Genomic DNA, 25,803 nt, shown 5'->3' with positions numbered 1-25,803 from the left:
TAGGGCTCAGGGTTGCCAATCATTTGAGTATTAATCTGGTGACTAAAAATCCCTATAGCTTGACAAACCTTAGAAACATAATGTCTCTAGAATGGAGCTAAAATTTGAATTTGATGATACTTATATAATTTTATATAAAGATATATATTAATTACAATAATAATAATAATAATAATAAAAAATAATGATAATAATATAAATATTTCAATTTAAACTTTTTTTCTTGTCCCCCCAATAAAAACTTCAATTTTAAGTTTTTGTAAACAATTTTCAAATAATTTTTTGATTTTGGTTTTTTTGGTTTTTGGCATTAATTTGATACTTTCAAGAAAACTTGGATCAATTTTTTATTTGATCCACATTTTTGGTATCAATTTGATCAACTTTAGTATCAATTTGATACTTTTAAGAAAACTGTGTTGTCAATTTATTTTTGTACAGTGATTCAGGTATTCACAACTTATTTTCTTTCGGTTCAAAAATTAAAAATTGTGTGTCTTATATAATTAAAAGTATAATGAACACAAACAATGAAGAAGACGTTTTATCAAGATTTGTATCAAAAAAACTTCTTATCTCATCTTTAACATTGCGAATAATGTGCTGACAAATGCGTAATTTGTTTAAATTAAGTCATTATGCTAACAAAGTTTACTTCTTATCATGCTAATAAACAAACATGCCCAATATTCCACATTAAAATAACCCAGTTTGTTCATTAAAATTTAAAATATTACTGAAAATGTCATCCGACGATATTTTGCAACCTTTAATTCTGGAAAATTGGCATTTACTCGCAGAGTCGTTGAAGAAAAATTGGCCTTCTAATGTACAAGTATGTACTTTTATATAACATTATAAAGATTTTAATATTAAAATTCTAAATTTTTGGGTGATAGATGTATACTATTATTTATTCCAGTACTACTATTTTATTCAAACAGTCAGAAAGTGGAAGCTAAAAGATGCGAGTATACCCATCACGATTTATTGTCCGAATAGTGATTACAAATCTGGAATTTTCATTGCATTATCAACAGTAAAATATTTTATATAAATTTAGAACAATATAATTCTTTACGACATATTTATCACTATAGCAAACGAATACTCTCTATTTGAATTATAATGAAAGGTCCAACAATTCAAATCAGTAAAAATTTCCATTAATTATTTTAAAAATATTTTTCAGGTTACCTATTACTGTCTGGTAATTTTTGCACCCGAAGAGTTTGAAGATCTTCTATTCAGAGCCGTAACAGAAACTAAATTTATAAATTGGAATAAAGACGTTTGCTTTGCAGCAGTGCAATCGCGACTCATTCCGATCACTTATTATATTGTTGAGTATTTAAAGGCGAATAAAGGGGTGGAAATAAAATGGAATGAGTCGGGTAAATGTTTATTTAAACCCAAAGAAGAGTGCATAGTTTTTGAAGAAAGGTAAGAACGTATATATAATTTTTAAGGCTTCAAATTGTATAGACTCTTAAATCGTAAGGATATATAATCAAATTGATACTACAAAGTGGATCAAAGTTATATCAAAAATGTAGGTCAATTTTTTCTTTTGATCCACATTTTTGGCCCGAAAATGAAAAGGTCCAGAGAACAAAGGATCTCAGGTCCAAAAAGAATTAAAAGCATTCAATTAACAAAATTGAACCAAACAATATTTTTTCAGAATACCAGAAGACTGTTACCTTAAAGAACTTGACGAAACTCATGTGCCTCTTATACATTCTGTATGGCCCCTTCGATCCACATTCGATGAGAAACTAACATATCAACATGTATTGAAAATGATTCAGTTCAATAAAGGATTGGGATTATTTTCCAAAAGTACAAATCAACTTCTATCTTGGGCTTCACAGTCAGAATTTGGAGCCATCAGTTTCGTTCAAACAGTCGAGTCTTGCAGACGAAGAGGATATGCAAAAATTGTCGCGAACTCTTTGGCTAATAAACTCGCAATCGAAGGAACAGATTCATTTGTATTCATTAATGATCAAAACCACAACTCTGAAATTATGTTCAAGTCGTGGAATTTTAAACACGTTCAAGGATATTCCTGGATGGGAATGCATAAGAAGGAACTTTAAAAATCCGTTCATTTTTGGTACCTTAAGGTACAAAAATAATTACATTGCATTAAATCTAGAAAACAATTGTTTTCTAGATTTGATCCAATGCTATAATTTTTGTTTTGCATCAATGATTTCTTTTTCTAAATCTTTCTTCTATTTTGCTCAATATATAAAATTTTATCTACTATCTTTAGAAAAAAACATCTGAAAGAAACAATTTAAGCGACACGTGTCCATGTTGAAAAGGAAGGTTACTTCAATAGAACATTTTGTAATTTAATTTGCATACTCAATGATGTCACCTTCTTAATGTCAATATCAAATGTTCGAATGACTGATTCCAGAAATATTTAATACTATTGTATTGATTACTTCTAAATATTTAAGATTTCGAAATATAGATTATTTAATAAAGAAATTAATAAAATTTCCATTAGAGTCTACAAAAAATTTACTTTAAAGGAACAACAATTATTGAACACTATGCACACTAAAGATAACGTACAACAATGATAGTTTAAACTAACGGTAACACATTCTCATCTGTACTTGCAAACCACATTCTTATAGTCCACCGCGTCGAGCCAACAGTATTTAAGGTAAATTTGTTAATGACTTTACTAATAATAAGACTTTTGCACGACCAAATTAAAAATTACTCACAAACGTAACAAACTGGAAGATTACATACATTTGATAACATGTATTTTAAAAGAACATTCCAATTTTTATATCTAAAATAAGCCACTTCATAATTTTTCGTATATATAATTTAAAGAAAAATAAAAAATATGTGCTTAAACTTTCAGATTGAGTAAGAATTGGAACAGACAGTATCACTTACTTGTGTTACAAAAATGGACAACTCAAGTACTCTTTTCACACCCATTCAATCTGTGAATTTTCTTCCATTAATTTATTGTCTAAATGTATTAGGCGATGTATTCTATTCGGAACAACTATTAACAAAAGCAAACAAGAGAAAACCGTTCTTAATCATAAATACTCTCTACGAGCATCTGGATAAAACGAAAAATGAAACGGAAGCAAAGCAACAATTAGTACAAAAATTATTAAACGGCACTGATCTGTATGGAGGGAATAAAGACGAAATTCTTGATATGGACTATGTGGATAAAACTCTTGACCACATAGTCAGTGGTGTTGTATTTTTGCAGTGGAACAATCTTTACGGATATTTAGGGTCAGTTGTAAGCACATCAACCAACTTGAAGTTATCTGATTTCAAAAAGACTTTGATTAGAGATCTTTCCTACCTACGACACTTGGATGACGATGATGAAGTTTCCAGTCTCACCGAATTATCAATAACCAGAATTGTGGAGGCACTCATTTGGCCCTTATTTCCGGAACGAAAACATGATATAACAATAATTAGTGTCGAATATCTTTACGCACTAGCTGGACTCAAATTAGCTCAGACGGCGCAGATGAACCTAACTGATATGAATTTTCACAGATACGTGACACTTGGAATGACTACAGAAGTAACTGCAATTAGCAAGGAACTTCCTGAATCAGTTTTGCAAATTTTTGCTCTACCGGCAATTATTTACTACGCTTACAAAGAAAGGGAAAAATTCAATCAACGAAAAGTGAAAATTTTCATAAACAATGAAGACTTTTGGTCCGATGCGTTTTTCACTTTGTTCACTTACTTATATTCAACCTTCGAGACTATTCGACAAGAAGCACTTGCTTCTAATTCCCTCTACCAATTTCATCTCGAAATGTCGAAATTCAAAAATCGAACCGTAGTTGCCAGGGAAACGTTACACAAAGAATGCAGCTACCTCAATGACACTTACCTAGAATCCCTAATCGAAGACTACAAAACCTATTCATCAAGTACTCGTTGTCATAGACATGCAAAATTACTCCCAAATCTGGAACTAGTCTACGAAGCACAATTCCATTCCATCAAGGAAAAATATCGTCTAATGGAACTAGACTTCATTCGATCAGCTTTTGACGATCTTCCCCTTCTAAAAACTTTGATAAATTCTACAGGCACAATTGTTTATAAAGCTTCACCTAAACCAAATGATATGTACTGTTATCTATGTCCACCAACAATGCCAACATTTAATCCAAATATAATTTTGTTCGGAGTCAAAGGCGAAAATCAAACTGTATTTTTCGCCTTGGAGCACAATGAGAATAACGTTACTCTGATTCTCCACAGAGGGGAAAAGATCGAATTCAATACAAGAATTGGATTGGGAGAAAATGTCGAAGTTGAAGTTCCACTCGTTAGAACGCGTATAAAACAACCTGAGGAGAGTTTTGATTTCTTCGTGGAGAAAATAGCGGAAATGAAAGCAGAGGAATTTAGAAAACAGCTTTTCGGTTATGGATACGATACAACTAGTATGGAGAAGTTTTTCGAAATTTTAAAAGCGTTTATACCTTTCTATCATTGTATACAGTATGCAAGAGCTGGGGAGCAAGGAATGGCGGCTTTGACCTGCATCGGAGATGTTGTCGGCTTGATACCTTTCGTAGGGGTTTTTAACATTGGCTTCAAGATGAGTACCATGACAATTAATCGATTTTTGTTGACTGCCGAACTATCGCTACGAAGTTACACTTTGCGACAAGCGATTCTGACGACAATGACCGTTGGTCTACGGAATACCGCACTCGAACTTAGTGGGATTTTCTCAAAAGTAATTTTTACCAAACAAATGTTTAAAGCTGTGTCCGTTGGGGTCATTCGTACCCTCGATCCTGGTTTTGAACTGGTTGGTAAATTGACCACTCGTGGCAGTGTTTTGATAGGAAAAGTCATGAACAAAGCTTTTAAACAAGTTTCGAAAAAATTTCCATCTTTAAATTTCAAGTATGCAAAGTTTGAAAATATTTTGCTGCACCTAACGGGACAGAGTGCTAAATCTGCGGATATAAAAATTGTTTCCGTACCAGGAATAGAAAGGAAGGAAATAGAAGGACGTGAAGTATTTAGATTTATCTACCCTGGAGGAAAGGAACCCTTCGGACCAAAGTACATCCAATTGTCCAAAGGATACGCAGAATTAAGACACTTGAATGGTTTTGAGAAAGAGATTCCTGTCGTCATAACAAAAGTATCCAAACGCGGAAGGATATTCTTCAAGAGAATTAATTTAGAAACAGAAGAACTGTTTGGACTTGAACTGAAACTAAACAAGCATGGTAAACTTGAAAATGCAAAGCAACCGTTTCGACAACATATATACAAAATTAAAACAGAGGGTTTGGGAGGTAGAGGAGCAATAATGGTTAGAAGAGAAAAAAGTATCACAGACGCAGTAAAATTGGTTGTAGATGCGAAAATTGGTGTTAACAGATACAACGCTGAAAAAACAATGCGGCATTATGTACTAGAAAGTAATATCCCCAGTAATATTGATGATCTCGTAGATGTGGAAATAGACTTCGGAAAATTGAATGATCTCGAGATTCAGAATTTCGTAACAGAGCACGTAAGTGGAATTGACGAATTACCTATGATAGATCCGAATTTGAATAAATATTTGCCAGTGCCCACGTATTATGACTTTGCTCTTGATTGGATTAGAACCAAACAGATTAGTCAGGTGTACAGTGAATTTTACGTCAAGAATCCAGATGGTTTAGAAAAGATACTATATAACAGTAGAATAGTGGTTAATCCTAATTTCCACACATTAGAAGCAAGAAATAAAATCTCTGGACTTTACAATTTAAAAAATGATCAAGTGCATCAGGTGGATTTACAGACTGCACTTAATATCTACTCATCAACAAATATATTCGAACACAGTACATTCGAGGATTATTATGCCCTTCTTATTTGGCAACATAACGGTTTTACAAACATTATGAATCCTTTTCTTGCAACGCAAATAAAAAATTCTTTGTACAGATTGGCAATTAGACAAAGCAACAATGATTTAAGAAAGAAAAAATTGTTTCAGTTGGAAATAAGACGTCCGTTAGAATTTGAAAGGGATCCTTCACAATTGGTGGATAAAATTCTAATCTTCTTCAAAATACAATTATCAATGAGTGAAATAGAAATGTATAAAGAATTACTTGCCTATCAGCCTAGAGAACCTGTTCAAATATTTCTGTATGAAGTTAAGATTGATTCTTCGTATTTAGCAGTAGATTTGGAAGACATCATTTCAATCAAAGATGCTGCTGTGCTGCTTCCTGATATGCCTTACGTAATACAAAGTGCGAAAAGAACAGTAATCATGGGCTTTGATATTATTTACGTCATAATGCAAAATGAACCGATTGCAAAAGAAACGGTTATTGCGAAACTAATGAATGAAATAGACACACCTAGAGCTAATTTTGTTGGTTGAATTTCATGTGTTGATATACGATGCAAAAAGTTAAATTTTAAATTTGTGAGGGATGACACTGTGGACTAATACTCTAAAGTTCTATTACTGTTTTTAAATAATAATATAGATTGTATAAATTAATTTACCAGTACAGTGGTGTGAATGAGTAAATACAACCGTGTTATTTCAAAAAATTGTCATTTATATTATAAAATTATAAAACAGTCAATTTTCATAAAAGACAGAATATACAAATTGGCATATAAATATAAAAGAAATTAAAACGGCAAGTTTACTGTAAAAATTCTTAAAATTATAATGTTTATATCATTAAAAAGAAAAGATCACTTATAAACAATTTACTTTTCATTATTTCCCTCTTTAATACTTTTATTAAAAACACTGTCCTACATAGGATCAAAAATTTCCTAAAAGTTGAAATTAAGTAAGTAAGAAATGCTGGCCAAAAACACTAGAAATTCTGATTATTTTTTTGATGTTTAGTTGAAAAGAACAATTAAAGCGACACGTATCCATATGTTGGAAAGGAAGGTTACAATAAAACTTTGTGTAATTTAATTTGCATACTCAATATTGTCACTTCTTTAATGTCAATATCCAATGTTCGAAAGGCTGATTCCAGAAATATTTAATATAGCAATATATATATATATATATATATATATATATATATTGAGTCTCCAAAGAATTCAATTTAAAGGAACAACAGTTCTTGAACTTATATACACTAAAGATGACGTACAATTATAGTTTAATCTAACGGAGACACATTTTAATCTGTATTATTGAAACTACATTCTTGTAGCTCGCCGTTGAGCCAGCCTCAGTATTTCAGGTAAATTTATTATTGAATTTATTAATATCAAGACTTTTGTATGAATTGAAAATTACTTAAAAACGTTAAGCAATACTAAGACAGATACCACTGATAAAAGGTGTGAATGAAATATAAAATAATGACGAGTATTCCTACTTTCTACTATTTCATATATAAATTGTAATGATTTCATTTTCTTTTTCTAATGCCTCTTTAGACTTTTTTGAGAGATTAATCCGATTTTTATGTTTAAAACTAAACCTACTTTAAAATGTTTCGGGAATATAATTTAAACAAACAAAAAATCTGATACATACTTAAACTTTCAGATTGAGTAAAAATTGGAACAGACAGTATCACTTACTTGTGTTACAAAAATGGACAACTCAAGTACTCTTTTCACACCCATTAAATCTGTGAATTTTCTCCCATTAATTCATTGTCTAAATGTATTAGGCGATGTATTCTATTCGGAACAACTATTAACAAAAGCAAACAAGAGAAAGCCGTTCTTAATCATAAATACTCTCTACGAGCATCTGGATAAAACGAAAAATGAAACGGAAGCAAAGCAACAATTAGTACAAAAATTATTAAACGGCACTGATCTGTATGGAGGAAATAAAGACGAAATTCTTGATATGGACTATGTGGATAAAACTCTTGACCACATAGTCAGTGGTGTTGTATTTTCGCAGTGGAACAATCTTTACGGATATTTAGGGTCAGTTGTAAGCACATCAACCAACTTGAAGTTATCTGCTTTCAAAAAGACTTTGATTAGAGATCTTTCCTACCTACGACACTTGGATGACGATGATGATGAAGTTTCAAGTCTCACCGAACTATCAATAACCAGAATTGTGGACACTCTCATTTGGTCTTTATTTCCTGAAGCAAAAGAAGATATATCGATAATTAGTGTCGAATATCTTTACGCAATAGCTGGACTCAAATTAGCTGAGACGGCGCAAATGAACCTAACAGACATGGATTTTCAAAGATACGTGACTCTTGGAATTACTATAGAAGCAACTGCAATTAGCAAGGAACTTCCAGAATCAGTTTTGCAAATATTTTCTCTTCCGGCAATTATTTATTATGCTTACAAAGAAAGGGAAAAATTCAATCAACGAAAAGTGAAATTTTTCATAAACAATGAAGACTTTTGGTCCAATGCTTTCTTCACTTTGTTCTCTTTCTTGAATACAACATTCGAGACTATTCGACAAGAAGCACTTGCTACTAATTCCCTCTACCAATTTCATCTCGAAATGTCGAAATTCAAAAATCGAACCGTAGTTGCCAGGGAAACGTTACACAAAGAATGCAGCTACCTCAATGACACTTACCTAGAATCCCTAATCGAAGACTACAAAACCTATTCATCAAGTACTCGTTGTCATAGACATGCAAAATTACTCCCAAATCTGGAACTAGTCTACGAAGCACAATTCCATTCCATCAAGGAAAAATATCGTCTAATGGAACTAGACTTCATTCGATCAGCTTTTGACGATCTTCCCCTTCTAAAAACTTTGATAAATTCTACAGGCACAATTGTTTATAAAGCTTCACCTAAACCAAATGATATGTACTGTTATCTATGTCCACCAACAATGCCAACATTTAATCCAAATATAATTTTGTTCGGAGTCAAAGGCGAAAATCAAACTGTATTTTTCGCCTTGGAGCAGAATGAGAATAACGTTACTCTGATTCTCCACAGAGGGGAAATGATCGAATTCAATACGAGAATTGGATTGGAAAAAAATGTCAAAGTTGAAGTTCCACTCGTTAGAACGCGTATAAAACAACCTGAGGAGAGTTTTGATTTCTTCGTGGAGAAAATAGCGGAAATGAAAGCAGAGGAATTTAGAAAACAGCTTTTCGGTTATGGATACGATACAACTAGTATGGAGAAGTTTTTCGAAATTTTAAAAGCGTTTATACCTTTCTATCATTGTATACAGTATGCAAGAGCTGGGGAGCAAGGAATGGCGACTTTGACCTGCATCGGAGATGTTGTCGGCTTGATACCTTTCGTCGGGGTTTTTAACATTGGCTTCAAGATGAGTACCATGACAATTAATCGATTTTTGTTGACTGCCGAACTATCGCTACGAAGTTACACTTTGCGACAAGCGATTCTGACGACAATGACCATCGGTTTACGAAAAGTCGCCATTGGTCTCAGTGAAATGTTTTCAAAAATTGTTTTTACCAAAGAAATGTTTAGAACACTGTCTGTTGGAGTAATTCGTACATTGGACCCTGGCTTTGAACTCCTTGGTAAATTGACTCGTAGTGGCAGTGCTTTGATAGCTAAAGTCATGAACAAAGCTTTTAAACAAGTTTCGAAAAAATTTCCATCTTTAAATTTCAAGTATGCAAAGTTTGAAAATATTTTGCTGCACCTAACGGGACAGGGTGCTAAATCTGCGGATATAAAAATTGTTTCCGTACCAGGAATAGAAAGAAAGGAAATGGAAGGACGAGAAGTATTTAGATTTATCTACCCTGGAGGAAAGGAACCCTTCGGACCAAAGTACATCCAGTTGTCTAAAGGTTACGCAGAGCTAAGACACTTGATTGGTTTTGAGAAGGAGATTCCTGTCGTCATAACAAAAGTATCAAAACGCGGAAGGGTATTTTTCAAGAGAATTAATTTAGAAACAGAAGAACTGTTTGGTCTTGAACTGAAACTAAACAAGCATGGTAAACTTGAAAATGCAAAGCAACCGTTTCGACAACACATCTACAAAATTAAAACAGAGGGTTTGGGAGGTAGACGAGCAATAATGGTTAGAAGAGAGAAAAGTATCACAGACGCAGTAAAATTGGTTGTAGATGCGAAAATTGGTGTTAACAGATACAACGCTGAAAAAACAATGCGGCATTATGTACTAGAAAGTAATATCCCCAGTAATATTGATGATCTCGTAGATGTGGAAATAGACTTCGGAAAATTGAATGATCTCGAGATTCATAATTTCATAACAGAGCACGTAGCAGGAATTGACGAATTACCTATGATAGATCCGAATTTGAATAAATATTTACCAGTGCCCACGTATTATGACTTTGCTCTCGATTGGATTAGAACCAATCAGATTAGTCATGTATATAATGAATTTTACGTCAACTGTCCAGCTGAATTAGAAAAGCTACTATATAGCAGAAGCATTGTCCATAATCCTGATATCCACATTATAGTTGCAAGGAAGAGAATCTTATTCAGACTTTACAATATGAAAAATCATCAAATGCAGGTGGACTTACAGACTGCAATTAATACCTACTCTTCGACAAATATATCCAAACACATAACATTCCAGGATTATTATGCTCTTCTTCTTTGGAAACATAACGCTTTCGCAACTATAAAGGATCCTTTACTTGCATTGCAAGTAAAAAATTCTTTGTACAGATTGGCAATTAGACAATGCACTAATGATCTCACTACATCTAAGAAAAAATTGTTTCAGATAGAATTCAGAAATCCATTAGAGTTTGAAAGAGATCCGTCAAAATTAGTGGGTGAAAGTATACTCTCCTCAACGTTGCATTTATCAGTGAGTGAAATCGAAATGTATAAACTATTGCTTGCCTTTCAGCCTGGACAACCTGTTCATATGTTTATGTATGAAGTAAACATTGATTCTTCGTATTTAGCAGTGGATTTGGAAAACATAATTCGAATAAAGGATGCAGCTGTGATTCTTCCTGATATGCCTTATGTTATACAAAGTGCAAAAAAGACAGTAATCATGGGCTTTGATGTTATTCACATCATAATGAAAAATGAACCGATTGCAAAAGAAACTGTTATTGCGAAATTAGTGAATGAATTAGACGTACCTAGAGAAGATATTGTTGGTTGAATTTCTGTTCTGATCTACGATGTGAAATCAGTTAAAAGATTTTTTCATTTGTGCGGAATGAAAGTTGTTATTAAATGTAAATAAAAATAGATAGCATAAATTAATTTATTGTCATTAATTCTTTACTGTATTAACGCAAAATAGTATCTATATATATACTATTTTTCGTAGATTTTCAATTCTTGGATTATTTCCATAAAATTACCTTTTTTATGCACATTTGAACCATACATTTCAAATACATTTCTAATACATTTCTAATACATTTCAAATACATTTTAAATACATTTCAAATACTTTAAAAATATATATAAATATCACTTATCCGCAGTTTGCAGAAACGTTTATTATAAAATTGCACTAACTATTTTTTAATTTCTAAAAAATATTTTCTTTTTCCCTCCAGTCAAGTAAAATACGACTCTTGTTAAGTCGCAATAGTAATAATTTATATACAATACTGCTAAGAAAAGCGTTTTTTAAAAAAAAATTATGTACAAATTGAAAACAAACTTAATCTCTATGTCCTCTAATATTTTCGCGCAACCGACTATAAATTGTCACAAATTTATTCGAATACCGAAGTCTCTCCGTTTGAAAATCTCGTTCAGGAACACGACCAGCAAATGGATTTGATTCCAGAGAAAAGTAAGTCAATTTCAAATCCATGAGGATACTCATAATTCGATGATCGCTTCGAGCTCTTTCTTCAGACCCCGCCGTCAATATAAAAGGCACGTTCAATTTCTCCACCGTCAGGAGCATATGCTTCCAACTGGAACTCGAAATTCCCAGTTCAATTTCATGAATTTCGAGATTAAATCCAATGACAATGTCGGGTTTTAAAAAAGACTTGTGTTTATAATAATCTTCATAGTGAATCGGAGGGGAGATGACGCAAAGTCTCTGATCATCTCCCAAAGAAGTTTCGGAAAAGATAAGTTCTACACTGTCATTCGCGAATTCTTCAATTTCAGGTCCAATGAATACGACAATCAAGTTCTTTAAGTTCTGCAGCCAGAATAATAGAATTTTCCAGTATTTCTGCGACCAAATTTCGAAAGTCGACGCTCCGAGGACATGAATCACCATTGTGGGTTTAATATGCAAATGTAGTCGTTTCATAGCGTAGAGTAAAGTTAGGGGTCTTGTTAAATATTCCCCGATCATCAATCTGTCGTAATCGGGAACTCGATAGTCGGAAATCTTATTGCTTAGCTGTAAGAATTTGTTTATAAAATCTTCAAGAGAGGGAGGAAGATTTTCGTTTTCCTGAATTATTACATCTTTCACTATCGTTGAAATGATGGGAAACTGTTTTGCTGTTGTCATTCTGTAGGCGAGGTCGAATTCTTTACACAAATTTTCATGTGTAGCATCGTCTCTGTGCTCCTGACATAGACTTATCTGTTTATGAAAAAAAAAAAATAAAAAAAATGTCATACTTCTAATTTTTCTAATTTTAAGGGTCTAATAGAGGACTTGAGACGTTAAGTCACTAACTGATTCTTTATCGACTTTAAAGGAATCCATGCTCTTTCTTCATTCCTTTAAAGTCGATGAAGAATCAGTTAGTGAACTGAAGAAAGAACTCGGCTCTTTCTTCACTCCTTTAAAGTCGATAAAGAATTAGTTAGTAAGTGAAAACAGAAATGATTCGAAAAACTCACCCCACATTCGCAGTCGTTCAGCACATCCAAATCGCTCTCATGACAAACGAAACACGCTTTCGGAAAGAGAAGAAGTTCCTCCTCAAAGTCCATGAGCCTCCTTGCAAGTTTCAATTCCACCCTCACCAGAATTTCAATTTTGGCTCGCACCCACGTTTCCGAATCGACACCCTTCAGGTGACTGTAAAAACACATCGTTTCCGTTTTGTCCATCATCGCAATCAGCACTTTGCAAAGATCCTTATGACTGAAGTAATCATCCTGCTGATGTTCCTCATCGCAATAGAAGATCATTCTGCAAAATTCACAGGTGACAAAAGTTTCGTTCGAATGACAAACGTGACAGTTGGTGCCGTAGAAGAATTTTCTTGTTGGTAGACTGAAAATAAGCATATTTTGATTCGCCCTAAAAGCAGTACCATCCTCCCACTGTATCTGAGGCTTCAATGACGCAAACTTATTGTTGTCGTCTTCCAAGATTTCCCGGAAGCACAAAGCCGATTGAAAGTCCCTAGCCGCTGAGTACATTTTCTTCTCTGATGTTGTTGTCACCACCAAGCAACAACGTATTCTACCGCATATTAATACGAAATCTTCTTCGTATTGTCCTCGATTTGGGCTATGGTCAGAGGGGGAAACTAGATTCAAAAATGCAACCAGATCCGGCTTCTCGTAATACTCCGAATTCACGTACTGCCTGCGAAAAATAGATTCATTAATTTCCAGACAAATGTGACTATAAGTATTAATTTAGTAAAGTAACTTACTTGTAATTCATGCTAAAAACATCAACTGCAATGGTTCTTTCACTCATGGAGCAAACCCCACACAATGGAAATATTATCCTGTGAAAATTAAATTTCTGTCCCACATAGACGACCAAAAGCTTCTTCAAATTAGGCAACAGATGCAAAATAGTCTCCCAAACTTGAACATGCTCGAAAGGAAAATCAGTCCCTCCGATATGAAGCGTCAAACTATGAGTATGACAATAATTCAACTTCTTCAGAGCATTGAATAGAGTCAAAGGAACACTGAAATAATCCGAAGCAATCATTTTCAACGTCCCATCAATATTCACCGATTCATCGACATAAAAATCGAAGAACTCATTCATATCCACTGGTGCTTTTAAATTCTGCTTAAATTCCGTGTGTAAAATGGAAATAAGTGCTTCGTTATACCGTTCTGGACCTGATACGGAATTGTAAATTTCCACCCTATAAAAACTCTTCAATAGTGAACAATACTTATCATGCTGATTATCCTCTCGATGATCTTTGCAGAAACTTGCAAAAGGACATTGAGTGCAATTTGTTAATTCACTGTTTCTTGTTTCATGACAAACGAGACAATTCCGTGGCATTCGGAACATTGATTTTTCCTCATCATCAAGATTTCTTCCTAATTTTTGTGTCATTTTTCGTATAATCAATTCTCGATCTAGTAGCCATTTATCATGATCGGCGCCATGTGATTTTTCAAATATGTGCGATAATTTGTATTCCTTTAACATTTCGTCGAGTATTTTACAAATTTTCTTATGATCCTTTAGATGCTGTCTCTGATGTTCTCCTCCACAGTATGATATTAAATTGCATCGGGTACATTTTTTTAGATCTTTTATTTCATCGCACACTCCACATTTATTTGGAAAGAACATGATGAGAAGATGGAAATTATTATAATTTTACTGAAATCCTGAAAAATACGGATTAGTTAAAATTAAAATAATTAAAAATTAAAATTAATTAAAATAATTTAAAATTAAAATGGTTTAAAAATTGTTGCAATTTTCAGAAACAATTGAATTCTATCTTTCTTTAAGAAATTAAAATTTTTTAGTTTTAAAACATCAGGTTGACAGACAGAGGCAGCTAGTTCATATAACGTCCCCTCTTTTGTCTTTGTTTCTCAACGCATGCGCATTGTTGCAATTTCAGTAGAAAAAGTCGTTTATGCGCAGGCGTGACGCTTTTTAAAAAATTTTAATTCATAACAAAATTTTAAAAATCGAAGTTTTAAAGAATTTTAATGCAATAATAAATTGATAAATAATTGAATTTTTCAGAGTCACAATCGATTGTATTCTTGTTTATTTGGACTAGAAGCAACATTAAAAAATCTAAATTGCAAATCTAATTTTGAAAGAGATAAAATAAAAATTTTTATTTATTACTTAATTTTAAAATATTAATAAGCTTAATAAGCTTGTTAATTAAGCATATTAAAATTATTATAAGCTTATTAATTAATAAGCTTATGCTAATTAAGCTTAATAAGCCCGTGTATTTTGAATAAATAAATTAAAAAGTTTTAAAATTGAATTTATGGAAAACCTTATAGGTATTATAATTCTAAGAAATTATTTAGGTTTTTAAAATATTAAAGTTCTGTTTTTTAAAGATAATTTAATTTTTATAAGCAAGTATTTATTTTATTTTTTAAGATTTATATTATATTATAATTAGAAATTTTATATAATTTTTACTTATTTATTTTTATTTAAAAATTTTTATATAAAATTTTATAAACAATTGAATTAATGTTTCCCACGTACTTATATGAAAGAAATATGTTTCGCTTAGTTATAAAAAAATAATAAATCTATTTTATGGGAATAATTATAATAAATAAAATTCATACGTGAGTGATAAATAAAATTATCAAAAGAATAGTTTTATTATAATAAAGTGATAAAAATTGTAAGTCACGAAAAATATTTATTTTACTTTTATTTTTTTAACTCTTTATTAAAAGAATAAAATATAATATGAATATTTTATATTTTATTTACTAAGAATAAAATATAAAATGAATATTTTATATTTTATTTATTAAGAATAAAATATAAAATGAATATTTTATATTTTATTTATTAAGAATAAAATATAAAATTAATATTTTATATTTTATTTATTAAGAATAAAATATAAAATGAATATTTTATATTTTATTCTTCAATTTAAAGTAATTTTCCATATAGTAAATACTTAATTTCTACATGTCAGAAAAAAACAAATATTTAACATATGAATATATTTTCTTCTTTACATTTTATTTTAAATATTTTTAGTATTTTATCAGAAACTAAGAAGTATAAAATATTTTTAAAAATTGGCTATTATCTATATAAAATTTTCAAACTAGTAGAACTTTAAAAAATTTCTAAAATTTTAACTTCTGTAAAAATATAAAAAATATTTTACTATAATATTATTTTTAAAAATAAACCAAAAATATATAAACTGATTTTACTAACGATATTCAAAATTAGTACAAAATTAATAATTGATGTAAAAAATGTAAAAATGTAAAACTTAGATGTGAAACTTTATATTTAAAATAATTAGATAAAAAAATATAAATTTTATATTTTACCTGTTTTGTGGTTAAATTTTCCTATTAATTTCGTTTATCACCACTGTGCTAAAAAGAAGAATTAGAATTTTAAAAAACAATGAAATTTTCACTTCTTGATAATTACCAAAAATGTTAGTTGAAAAAAAAATTGAAAAAAAATTTGCAAAACAAAATTTATAAATAATAAAGTACATACTGAAAATAGAAGAAGAGGATTGCGCAGAAATACGCATAAGTCAAGTGTATAATAAAGTTCTGCTAACAAAACGAATAAATCAATGGGCATATAATTTGTATGAATTTTGTGGGAAAACAATTAACGTTCGTCGATGTCAAATGAAAAGTGTTGATTATTTCGTCATCTATTCATTGAAACCACGCCTACCTGCTAAGAATAAGACTTTGAAAGGAAAACAATTAAACTTATTTTCTTTCTAAAATTTTTCATTTTATAAGTTAATTTATGAAACAATAAATATTTATTCTTACAATTAATAAAGAAAATGTTCCATGTTATTTTTAATAACTTGAAATTGGAAAGAATTTCTAAAAAATTAACTCTTCGCAGATAGGACGTAATCTTGTATCAATCTTGCCGCAAGCTTGTCTTGCAAGTTTTAAAAGTCTCAGTATTTACCTAATTAAATATAATAAACTAACAAATAAAAATTTTTATTTTTTAAATTTCAGTTTTTCAGGTCAGAAGAGGACCGATTTTTAAAAGAGAGGAAGAAGCAAAAATCGAGACCGGTGTTATTTATATTATAATTATGTTAAAGCTATTATTTTATAAATAATAAAAATAGTATAATTTCTAGGCGTTTGCGACAGCAGTTACAATTTTCATAAATATTTTAATCCCCTTGAGAAAGATGTCCTTATTTAAATATTCGTTATCAGCGTGCAGCAACGGACGTGTGTTGTTGATTGGTGAAAATCCCAAAGCAGGAATTCCAAGCTATGTAATAATTCGTAATTTTAACATATAACTAAAATATTATTTTATTTATTTTTATTAATTTTTAAATTTTTAAATTATTTAATTATTTAATTATTCAATATTTTAACTTTTGGCCGCTAATAATGAAGTAAAAACAAAATTAAAAGTTTAGAATCTTTATTTAATTTTTGTAAATTAATACTTGCAAACACTTACAGTTCGTAGGTAATTTGCATCTGTACCCCAGGCAGCGATTGAAACATCCAAATCGACTTTAAAATCATCGCAGGCCTTCTTGAAAGCAACCCAATAAATATTACTCTCATCAACTTTTGTCCCCTTCACAGGAATACTGTTATTTTTTTGAATATATTCCACCTTACACCCAATTTCATCAAACCAAGTGTGTATCATTTTGTCAAATTTTTTGAACACTTCCATATCAGGCGGAATTCTTATGTCGAAAGCAGCAGACAATACGTCGGGAACTACGTTAACTTGCAGTCCACCCTTGGAATTCAAATTTTTTTTTTAATTCCTATTTTAAGTTTGTTTGATTTTTAAATTAAAAATTTCAATTTTTATAAACTTTTTTAAAATTTTTTTACACTCCAACGCCGGTTTAGGGGACTTTTTGGTTTAGCGGACCACTCTCCAAAAATGGTCCACTAAACCGGTGTTCGAGTGTAATTTTTTTTTTTAATTTAAACAAATTTTTTTTAATGAAATAATAAAAATTAAAAAAATTTAATATAGATTTAAAACTAAAAATAAACAATTACTTTTAACATTGTTAAATTAATGGACGTAATATTTCCGTTTTTGACTTTTGGATCCTTCAATTTGTCCTTTTCGGATGCCCTGTAATCCATGAATCGATCAATGATGACTCGTAATTTTTCAGCTGAGGTGTTATTTAAAAGCGAGGAACCGTGGCCAGCTTCACCTGGACAATGCACCCACATTCGATATCGAGATTTTTCTGCATAATTGACAATAATTTCCCTGCCATCATTAATTCCACCCTCGTCTAATGCAAAGCCGACGTTTAAATTTTTAAACTCGCCAGTCTTTACAAATGCCTGCATACCAACGCCTCCAATTTCTTCGTCAGGCTCGAAAAGAATGTGAACTGTTCTCCTCAATCGAATTCCATTTAATTTTAATCGTCGCACAGCTTCGATGTGCTGGATACTGACACTCTTCATATCTTGAGCACCTCGGGCGTAAATGTTGCCATTTTCATCCATGTGGGCCGAAAATGGGGGGTAAATCCATTTTTCCTATACAAATTTAAATTTATATTAATAATTAATTTATATTTATATTAAAATTGTATTTTTATAGATTTATTTGTATTTGTGTGTCAAATACACTCCAACGCCGATTTAGCGGAAACCGGTTTAGCAGTTTTTATTATTAAAATATTCTTTTAATAATTCAATTTTTCGGGAAATTTTATTGAAACAGTAAATACTGAAAATAATTTAATTTCGACAAATTTTTTAAAAATAATTGATTTATTGAGACAGTAAATACTGAAAATAATCGATTTTCGACAAATTTTTTAAACGAAGAATTTAATTAAAATTTTTGAAAATAATACATTTCTTTCAAGAAATGTAATTAAAAATTTTTTAAAAAATTATTATTAAATTCTAATATAAATAAATTATATAACAAATTATTTTAAATAATTGAATTCTTTAGAAGAATTTTAATAAAATATTGATAAATCATTGTAGTTTGAGAGGAATTCATTTTAAAATTGTATTAAAAATAATTGAAATCGAGTGATGAGTGTTTTTAGTTATAAAAATAAAATACATTTTTGCATTATTTAAGAGGCCTTGTACGGTTAACTAATAATAATAATAATAATAATAATAATAATAATAATAATAATAATAATAATAATAATAATAATAATAATAATAATAATAATAATAATAATAATAATAATAATAATAATAATAATAATAATAATAATAATAATAATAATAATATAATAATAATAATAATAATAATAATAATAATAATAATAATAATAATAATAATAATATAATAATAATAATAATAATAATAATAATAATAATAATAATAATAATAATAATAATAATAATAATGAAACAATTAAATTATGACGGTTCAATTATAACAACAAATACATTTTTTTAAATGATTTTATTAGTTATGAAAATAATTGAATTTTTGCCACGAATTTTACTTTAGTAAACAAAGATTTTTAATATTTTTTCAATTTTTAAAAATTTTAATTTTTAAAAATTCCTAATTTCCTGGTCAGAATTTTATAAAAAATTTTTTTAAATAATTGATTTTCTTCTAAAAATTTAATGAAAATTGTGCTTATTCAAATAATTAAATTCAATATTTTTTTATTATTGAAAATTTTAAAAAAATTAACTAGAAAAAAAATATTAATCAACAAAAAATTTATAAACTTTTTTTCAGAATAAAATATTCTAAAACTTACACGATTTACTGGAACGACGTCCATATGACCGCTCAGTAAAATTGAAGGTAATTCAGGTTCTGTTCCTTTCCATGTGATTATAACATGAGGTTTTCCAGGATCAGTTTCAACTATTTTTATCGGCAGATCCAAAGATTCTGCTTGTCTTTTTAAAAAGTTGACGCATTTTGCTAAAAAAAATCACGATTTCTAAAAGAAAATTTATAATTCTTTTTGAGAAAATGCAGAAATAATTAATGATAAATACTGTAATTAACATTCGGTTGAACTGAAGGAATTCGAAGGTAATTCCGAAAATTTTCAACAGCCAATTTCTCCAAATCGAATGTACAACTCTAAAAATACAAAATGTTTATATAACTTTAACTTTAAACTAAATTTAATTGTTATAAGAGTTTTAGGGTTTAATTTATTTTTTATAATATTAGTGAATTAAAAAAATTATACTTCATTAATTTCTACTTATATAAATGCAATAATATAAAAATTTACCTCAACATTTTTAAAAATGATGAATAAAAATAAAACAAGGAACTGTAGTTTCTCTAACTGCGCCCACATTTCTTCTAAAAAACAAAAACTGGCAAATTTCTTTTGTACCCCAATTTTATTATCAAGTATTAATTTACATAAAACATTTGATAATTTATTATCAGTTATACTTACTGATATAGATATTATTTTTAGCACAAAAACAGACAGACACGAGAATGTTGTCGAAAGTGAAACATTAAATAGGTATATCAACATTTAACGCAATAATGAGATAAAAATTGTCAAATTTATTTATATATAAAACTTTCCATTATTTTAAGATTTACAAATAAAACATATTAAAAATTCGTACATTTGAATAGCAAATTTTTCGGAATAAAATTCAAAATTATAATTCAAAATTAAAATTAAAAATAAAATTTTTAGGAAAAAAAATAAATAAAACAAAAACATAAATTTGTTTTTAAACATTTTGATACTTAAGTCCAAAAAGTTTTATATAATACGATTTTTTATTCTAAAATAAAAATCATTTAAAAATTCGTGAAAGATCAATTTTATTTCCAAGGATTCCAAGGTTTATAAAATGGAGAAAAATTCCCCTTTACAAAATTATATTAATTATTTACATTTGTCATTAAATTGAGCTTTTAAAGCTTTACTTTCAATATATTTATCGAAAAATTTCCTTATATTTCAAGTTTTGAATTTTGAAAAAAATACAAATATCGCAATTATCCAAAAGTCAAAGTATTAAAACAAAAAAAATAATAATTAAAAACTTGTTAATTTATAATTCTACAGCACAGCTGCGTCCTCTTTCGACAGACAAAAAATTTATAAACAAAAAATATTAGGTATATATAATACTGTAAATATTTTAAAACAAATTGCAGTTAATATGAAAAATTAATTATTTTTAATTTTTCATCTTACAATGTTTTACCAAAAAATAAATTCTATTACTTTATTATATATATATTATTATAATTTCATATTTTCTTGAAATTATCTTTTATATTAATTAATACGAAGGCATAATTTGTAGACTAATAATTTGTCTGTATATCAATTAATTACTAATGTTCACAATAATAAAGTAAATAATACTGACAATTATCTTTATAATTTACAGTAACAATAATTGTTTACAGTAATAGGTTGTAATAATTAATAATAATAATAATAATAATATTAATAAAAATAAAAATTAAAAAATTAATAATAATAATAAAATAAAAATAATAATTCAATTGTAAATGAATGTTATTTAAAAAAAGAATTTGAAACTTTAGAGTTATATACATATTTACATATGTTTATTTATTTATAGAAAGTTTTCTTAACAAACGCACTGGTTCCATGGTTGGAAGCTCTCGAAACACTGCTGAAACAAAAGAATACAAATATATGAATTCTTACTGTCTTTGATAATATTATGGATCAAATTTAATAATACAAAAAAACAGCTCTCAAGTTTATATATTTATTTCGATATGTCTAACTTTCTTCATTATTGTATTATTATTTTAATTAATAAAAAAACACATTTTTAAAAATATCGTTTAAAGTAAATGATGTTTTTTAAATTTTATTTTCTAAAAAACTTTAAGAATTAGTGGAAATTTTTACTGATTTTATATTTTAATTAAAGGATGATTTTTCAGTAATTTAAATTTAGAAAGTACACTTAAAAAAATGTAAATACATTTAAATGTGCGGCCCTTCAAAACATTCAATAATTTAAAATAAATGCAAAATAAATATTTTCTGATGAAATTCAATTAGTATAACGAAAATGGGAAAGAAAATTAAGGTTTCGCTTTAAAAATCGTAGTAATTTAAAAGTTATTAAGGGCTTGTTATTCAGAAGTCATGTGTCCCTTAGGAAAGTATATGGGGTACGTGGCCACTGAATAACATGACCTTAAAGGGATGTGCATTGATTTTTACGAAGAGCTATGTTGAATGCATTTACATTTTCTTTAAATTTTAATCCTGTTTGTATTTTTATTTTTCTTAAAAATTGACATATTTTAAAATCCATCTGTAATTTTGAAGCTTTTTTTTAAAAACAAGCATTGTTTTTGGGTTTATAATGCAAAAAATCATAATTTTTATATATTTCATATTTTTATTTGCATTATTAACAAATCATAATTTTCAAAAATTATGATTTGAAATTGGTCAGAAAAATAAAGAAGTGAATTTCCCTGTAAAAAATTGAATAACAATGGTATGTATTTTTAATCAATTTCAACTTAAAAACAATATTTTTTAAAAAACAATGCTTTAAAAATTTTTTAATTATACACAATTAAAAAATTTCCAAACAATTTAAATTTGTTAAAATCTTTTGAAAATAATAAAATTAAAGAATTTTAATTACAAATAGGACCATAATTTCTCAAAAATTTTAATAAATATCTAAAACAGGAAACTTTTACAAATTTTTATTTACTTTGTTCGAAGATAATTGATTCTTAATTTAAGACAAACTAATTAATTTTTTAATGAATTTTAATTAAAAATTTTATTTTCAAAATTGTTTTAAATTGTTAAAAATAATTCTAAAATTTTATTATTTTTGTACGTATTTTCCATTCATTTTCATTTTTAAATTTAAATTTTAAAGATTTTCCATTAAAATTTTTGATAATTCAATATTACTTTCGAAATTTGCAATTAAAATTCTTCTAAAGTTGATTTTCAAAAATTTTAACAAAATACTTGAAAAAAATTTATTATTTTTAATTAAATTTTACAAAATTTAAAATCTTTTTAATTGTATATTTCGAAAATCTAATTAGAAAAATGATTCACAAAAGAATTTTTGAAAGATTTGTTTATAGTTATTTTTCGCACTGTAAAAAACGAAATAAGTTGCATTTTATACTAAAATAACCAAAGAAAAATTTTTTTTGGTCATAAGGTCCATTTTCCCAGACGCGGTCACATATCGGTACAGTTCAATTCCTTCTAATGTACCCAAATGGTCACAGTAGAAAGAATCGAATTTTTTAGAATGCAATAAACAGTACAGATAAATAAAACTAAATTTACCTTTTTTAGCACTGTAGTTGATTGGAATTACGTAAAGAAATTATTCTCATTCGGTTGATTCTCGTAGACCTGTCCCATAACACCGTTCCAATTGGAACCATTCGCACTGGCCTGATTGGGAGCATAGTTCGCCATGTACTTTCCATTGATGCGTTGCTGACTCTCCTCCACATTTCTATTCAATTCATGAATATTCTGAAAGGTATCCTGAATTTCGTCCGATATTGAGAGTCCCTTGGAGAGATTGTCCGAAATAGTGTCCGAATTGTCGAGAGTTTGTTGAGGATCGAAATTAAGAGCTGCACCCCGAGGATCGTAGTCACAGGAAGGAAGGTTGTTCATATAGGAGTTCATGTCAACAGCTTGTTGTTGTTGTTGTTGTTGCTGATGCGAATACGTCGGATACCTTTCCATCTCTTGCCAGGGTCTAGGCAGTGGTGTGTCACGATACGCGTATGAATTCATCGTGACATTCGGTGGCGGGGTTTCGAAACGACGACGTGGTTCTGGTTGAGGAGCCTCGGGCGGTTTTTGCACTCTTGCCCTGGGGGTTGTTTTTTTGCGGGAGGCTTTTGCTTTAGGTTCTTTGGCATTGTTGTTTGTGGTTTCGATGAGGGAATTTCGCGGTTGGGGGACGGGTGCTAGAACGGGTGTTGGAACCGGTGTTGGAACGGGAGGTGGAACAGGGGTTCCGTAAGTTTCGTGAATGGTTTGGTCACAGTGGATGTTGAGGTCCCGAGGGGGGAAGTTGTTTTCAGGAAGACTCGCGGCTTGGTTGTGGAACATTGGTCCTTGCGGAATTTGATCCTTAGAATTTGGGAAGTTGAGCAGTAGGGACTGGTTCACTATCGCGCTGCGCTTCTCCGCCTGGATTTCCATTTGCTTCAGCATGAAGGACTTAGGGGTGAAGTCGAATCGGGCCCGTTTTCGCTTCAGCATATTCGTGTCTCCCATTTCCATCGGAAGCATGATGAACGGCAGGGGTTTGCTAGTCGAACCGTCGGATTTCTTTTGCAGTTGAATTTGCACCCCAACCGGTTCGGTAATGTCCTGGTTGCAGTAGGCCGGGGTACGAAAGACAATCGCCACTTGTTTATGAACATTAACCGGTTGGAAGTCGGCGAAACCCTCCCAGAATAGCCAATCGTTCCGCACCTCGAAGAAGCGGATTCGAATGTCGTCGCGACTTATTTTTCCGCACAGGAGGATCACTTCGGTGCCGCCCGAAACTGGAGCACTACACACGCTTAGTTTGCAGATTACCAGGTCCTCATTCGCCTTTTTGTCGTAAATCGGATTACTGACTATGGGCTTCAAAGGCACATTGAACTTCTTCTGGGGACCTTGGATGAAAACCTGAAAGCAGAGCCTAACCGAATTGAGATCAATAGAATCGGGATATTCCATGTGCTCAAATCCAGTTCCGTACGGATCGACATTTTCCCGTTTGCGAATTTCGAGAGCAGCCGCGACTTGTTTCTTCTTCATGCACTGAATTCCTAAATGCGTGAAAGTCACGATCCCATCGACAATGTTCATCTTCAACGAATATATTCCATTCGCGGATGAATTCTTCCCCATAATACTATGCGGATGAGGTCGCGGTGGATTGTCCCTAGTAACACATGACACAACAATAACCACTGGCCCCTTATATCCATGGATTTGAATCGTAGGAAAAGTTCTTCTCTCCGCAACACTGTTTTCACCCAAAATTCTTCCAGCGCACCGTCGTTCGCACTCATAACGAAAACGTAATGAATGTGAAGGATGTTCTATTATCGTCACGAATGGAAAATTTTTGTCCCAAGAAGGTCGACTTTCCGGATATTCGTAACTATTCACCGGCATCATTTTTCACAAAATATTCACTATCACGATTTCAATTTTTTTTTCGTCACTTGTGCCAAATTAAAAGTAGAAAAAAAACATGGACAAGTTTGTTCACGAATTTTCGATGCGATCGAAAGAGAGTCAGGCAGGAAACTAAAGTGAAAACTTAAGAGGTAATTAAGGGATTGCGATGGACAATGATTTAGTGGTATTTTTCTTTTGAAAAAGTGGGGGGGAGTTCGACATACCACCAAGTCGATTGGCTTAATAGGGTGCTTAGCAGTCAAGCAGTGAGATTTCTAAACGAACGGCAACAATAACTCGGTGAAGAATAGGCAGACTTCGTATACCTGAGGAAATTGATACTTACACTTTCATGGGTCACAAATTATGATACAAACAATTCAAATAGATATTATTGTTTTCGTGACGTGTCTGACAAAATTGACTTTTAATACATCCAATATTTAATTTTAATTTTTTTCCTTTGCAGAATATAATAAAAAAACGAAATTGTTTTCTTAAATATTGCTTTTTCTTTTTTTGTATTATTTTAAGAGAATTTGTTAATAAAAATAATTTCCTAACATTATTTTTTAGAAAAAATTTTTAAAAAGACAGTTAATAATAATTAAAAACAATATATTTAATACAGAATTACAGATGAAAAAATTAATAAAGAACTGCATTTATAAATGACTGAATTACATTAAAAGTTATATTTAAAAATATACAATCCTTCTGAATATCCTAATTATAAGAATATCTTAATTATAAACTTAAATCTTTATGTAATTTT

General features: G+C 29.9%; 5 protein-coding genes across 7 annotated transcripts; 2 read left to right on the top strand and 3 right to left on the bottom strand.

Annotated features, from left to right (window-relative positions):
- The first annotated feature begins 574 nt into the window (after window positions 1-574).
- Window positions 575-2,130, top strand: LOC122500920. Of its 2 annotated transcripts, XM_043610083.1 has the most exons (4): window positions 575-835; window positions 923-1,039; window positions 1,193-1,443; window positions 1,685-2,130. In XM_043610083.1, exons 1-4 carry the CDS (start codon window positions 743-745, stop codon window positions 2,100-2,102), a joined length of 879 nt encoding a protein of 292 aa, XP_043466018.1. In that variant the 5' UTR covers window positions 575-742; the 3' UTR covers window positions 2,103-2,130. The 2 variants fall into 2 exon arrangements, with proteins under 2 accessions (XP_043466018.1, XP_043466020.1); XM_043610085.1 differs by lacking the exon at window positions 923-1,039.
- A 418-nt stretch (window positions 2,131-2,548) lies between these two features.
- Window positions 2,549-6,678, top strand: LOC122500919. The gene is made up of 2 exons (XM_043610082.1): window positions 2,549-2,686; window positions 2,897-6,678. The coding sequence occupies exon 2, from the start codon at window positions 2,945-2,947 to the stop codon at window positions 6,440-6,442; it is 3,498 nt and encodes a 1,165-aa protein (XP_043466017.1). The 5' UTR covers window positions 2,549-2,686; window positions 2,897-2,944; the 3' UTR covers window positions 6,443-6,678.
- A 4,555-nt stretch (window positions 6,679-11,233) lies between these two features.
- LOC122500918 lies at window positions 11,234-16,511 on the bottom strand. Its single transcript, XM_043610081.1, has 5 exons — window positions 16,376-16,511; window positions 16,198-16,245; window positions 13,584-14,517; window positions 12,817-13,513; window positions 11,234-12,553 (listed from the first exon to the last, which is right to left on the bottom strand). Exons 3-5 carry the CDS (start codon window positions 14,477-14,479, stop codon window positions 11,660-11,662), a joined length of 2,487 nt encoding a protein of 828 aa, XP_043466016.1. The 5' UTR covers window positions 14,480-14,517; window positions 16,198-16,245; window positions 16,376-16,511; the 3' UTR covers window positions 11,234-11,659.
- Window positions 16,512-16,930: 419 nt separating this feature from the next.
- Window positions 16,931-20,206, bottom strand: LOC122500917 (aminoacylase-1-like). Its single transcript, XM_043610080.1, has 6 exons — window positions 20,106-20,206; window positions 19,861-19,948; window positions 19,614-19,783; window positions 17,902-18,402; window positions 17,336-17,629; window positions 16,931-17,137 (listed from the first exon to the last, which is right to left on the bottom strand). Exons 1-6 carry the CDS (start codon window positions 20,172-20,174, stop codon window positions 16,994-16,996), a joined length of 1,266 nt encoding a protein of 421 aa, XP_043466015.1. The 5' UTR covers window positions 20,175-20,206; the 3' UTR covers window positions 16,931-16,993.
- Window positions 20,207-20,648: 442 nt separating this feature from the next.
- On the bottom strand, window positions 20,649-25,242 carry LOC122500916 (putative transcription factor p65 homolog). Of its 2 annotated transcripts, none has more exons than XM_043610078.1 (2): window positions 23,172-25,242; window positions 20,649-21,495 (listed from the first exon to the last, which is right to left on the bottom strand). In XM_043610078.1, exon 1 carries the CDS (start codon window positions 25,023-25,025, stop codon window positions 23,199-23,201), a length of 1,827 nt encoding a protein of 608 aa, XP_043466013.1. In that variant the 5' UTR covers window positions 25,026-25,242; the 3' UTR covers window positions 20,649-21,495; window positions 23,172-23,198. The 2 variants fall into 2 exon arrangements, with proteins under 2 accessions (XP_043466013.1, XP_043466014.1); XM_043610079.1 differs by having other exon boundaries at window positions 20,649-21,492.
- Between the last annotated feature and the right edge of the window lie 561 nt (window positions 25,243-25,803).

Source organism: Leptopilina heterotoma, unplaced genomic scaffold, assembly GCF_015476425.1.
Source record: "Leptopilina heterotoma isolate Lh14 unplaced genomic scaffold, ASM1547642v1 Lhet_191, whole genome shotgun sequence".
NCBI classification, from domain to species: domain Eukaryota; kingdom Metazoa; phylum Arthropoda; class Insecta; order Hymenoptera; family Figitidae; genus Leptopilina; species Leptopilina heterotoma.
The sequence above is the reverse complement of the archived record's forward strand: the minus strand, read 5'-3'. Positions and strand labels throughout refer to the sequence as shown.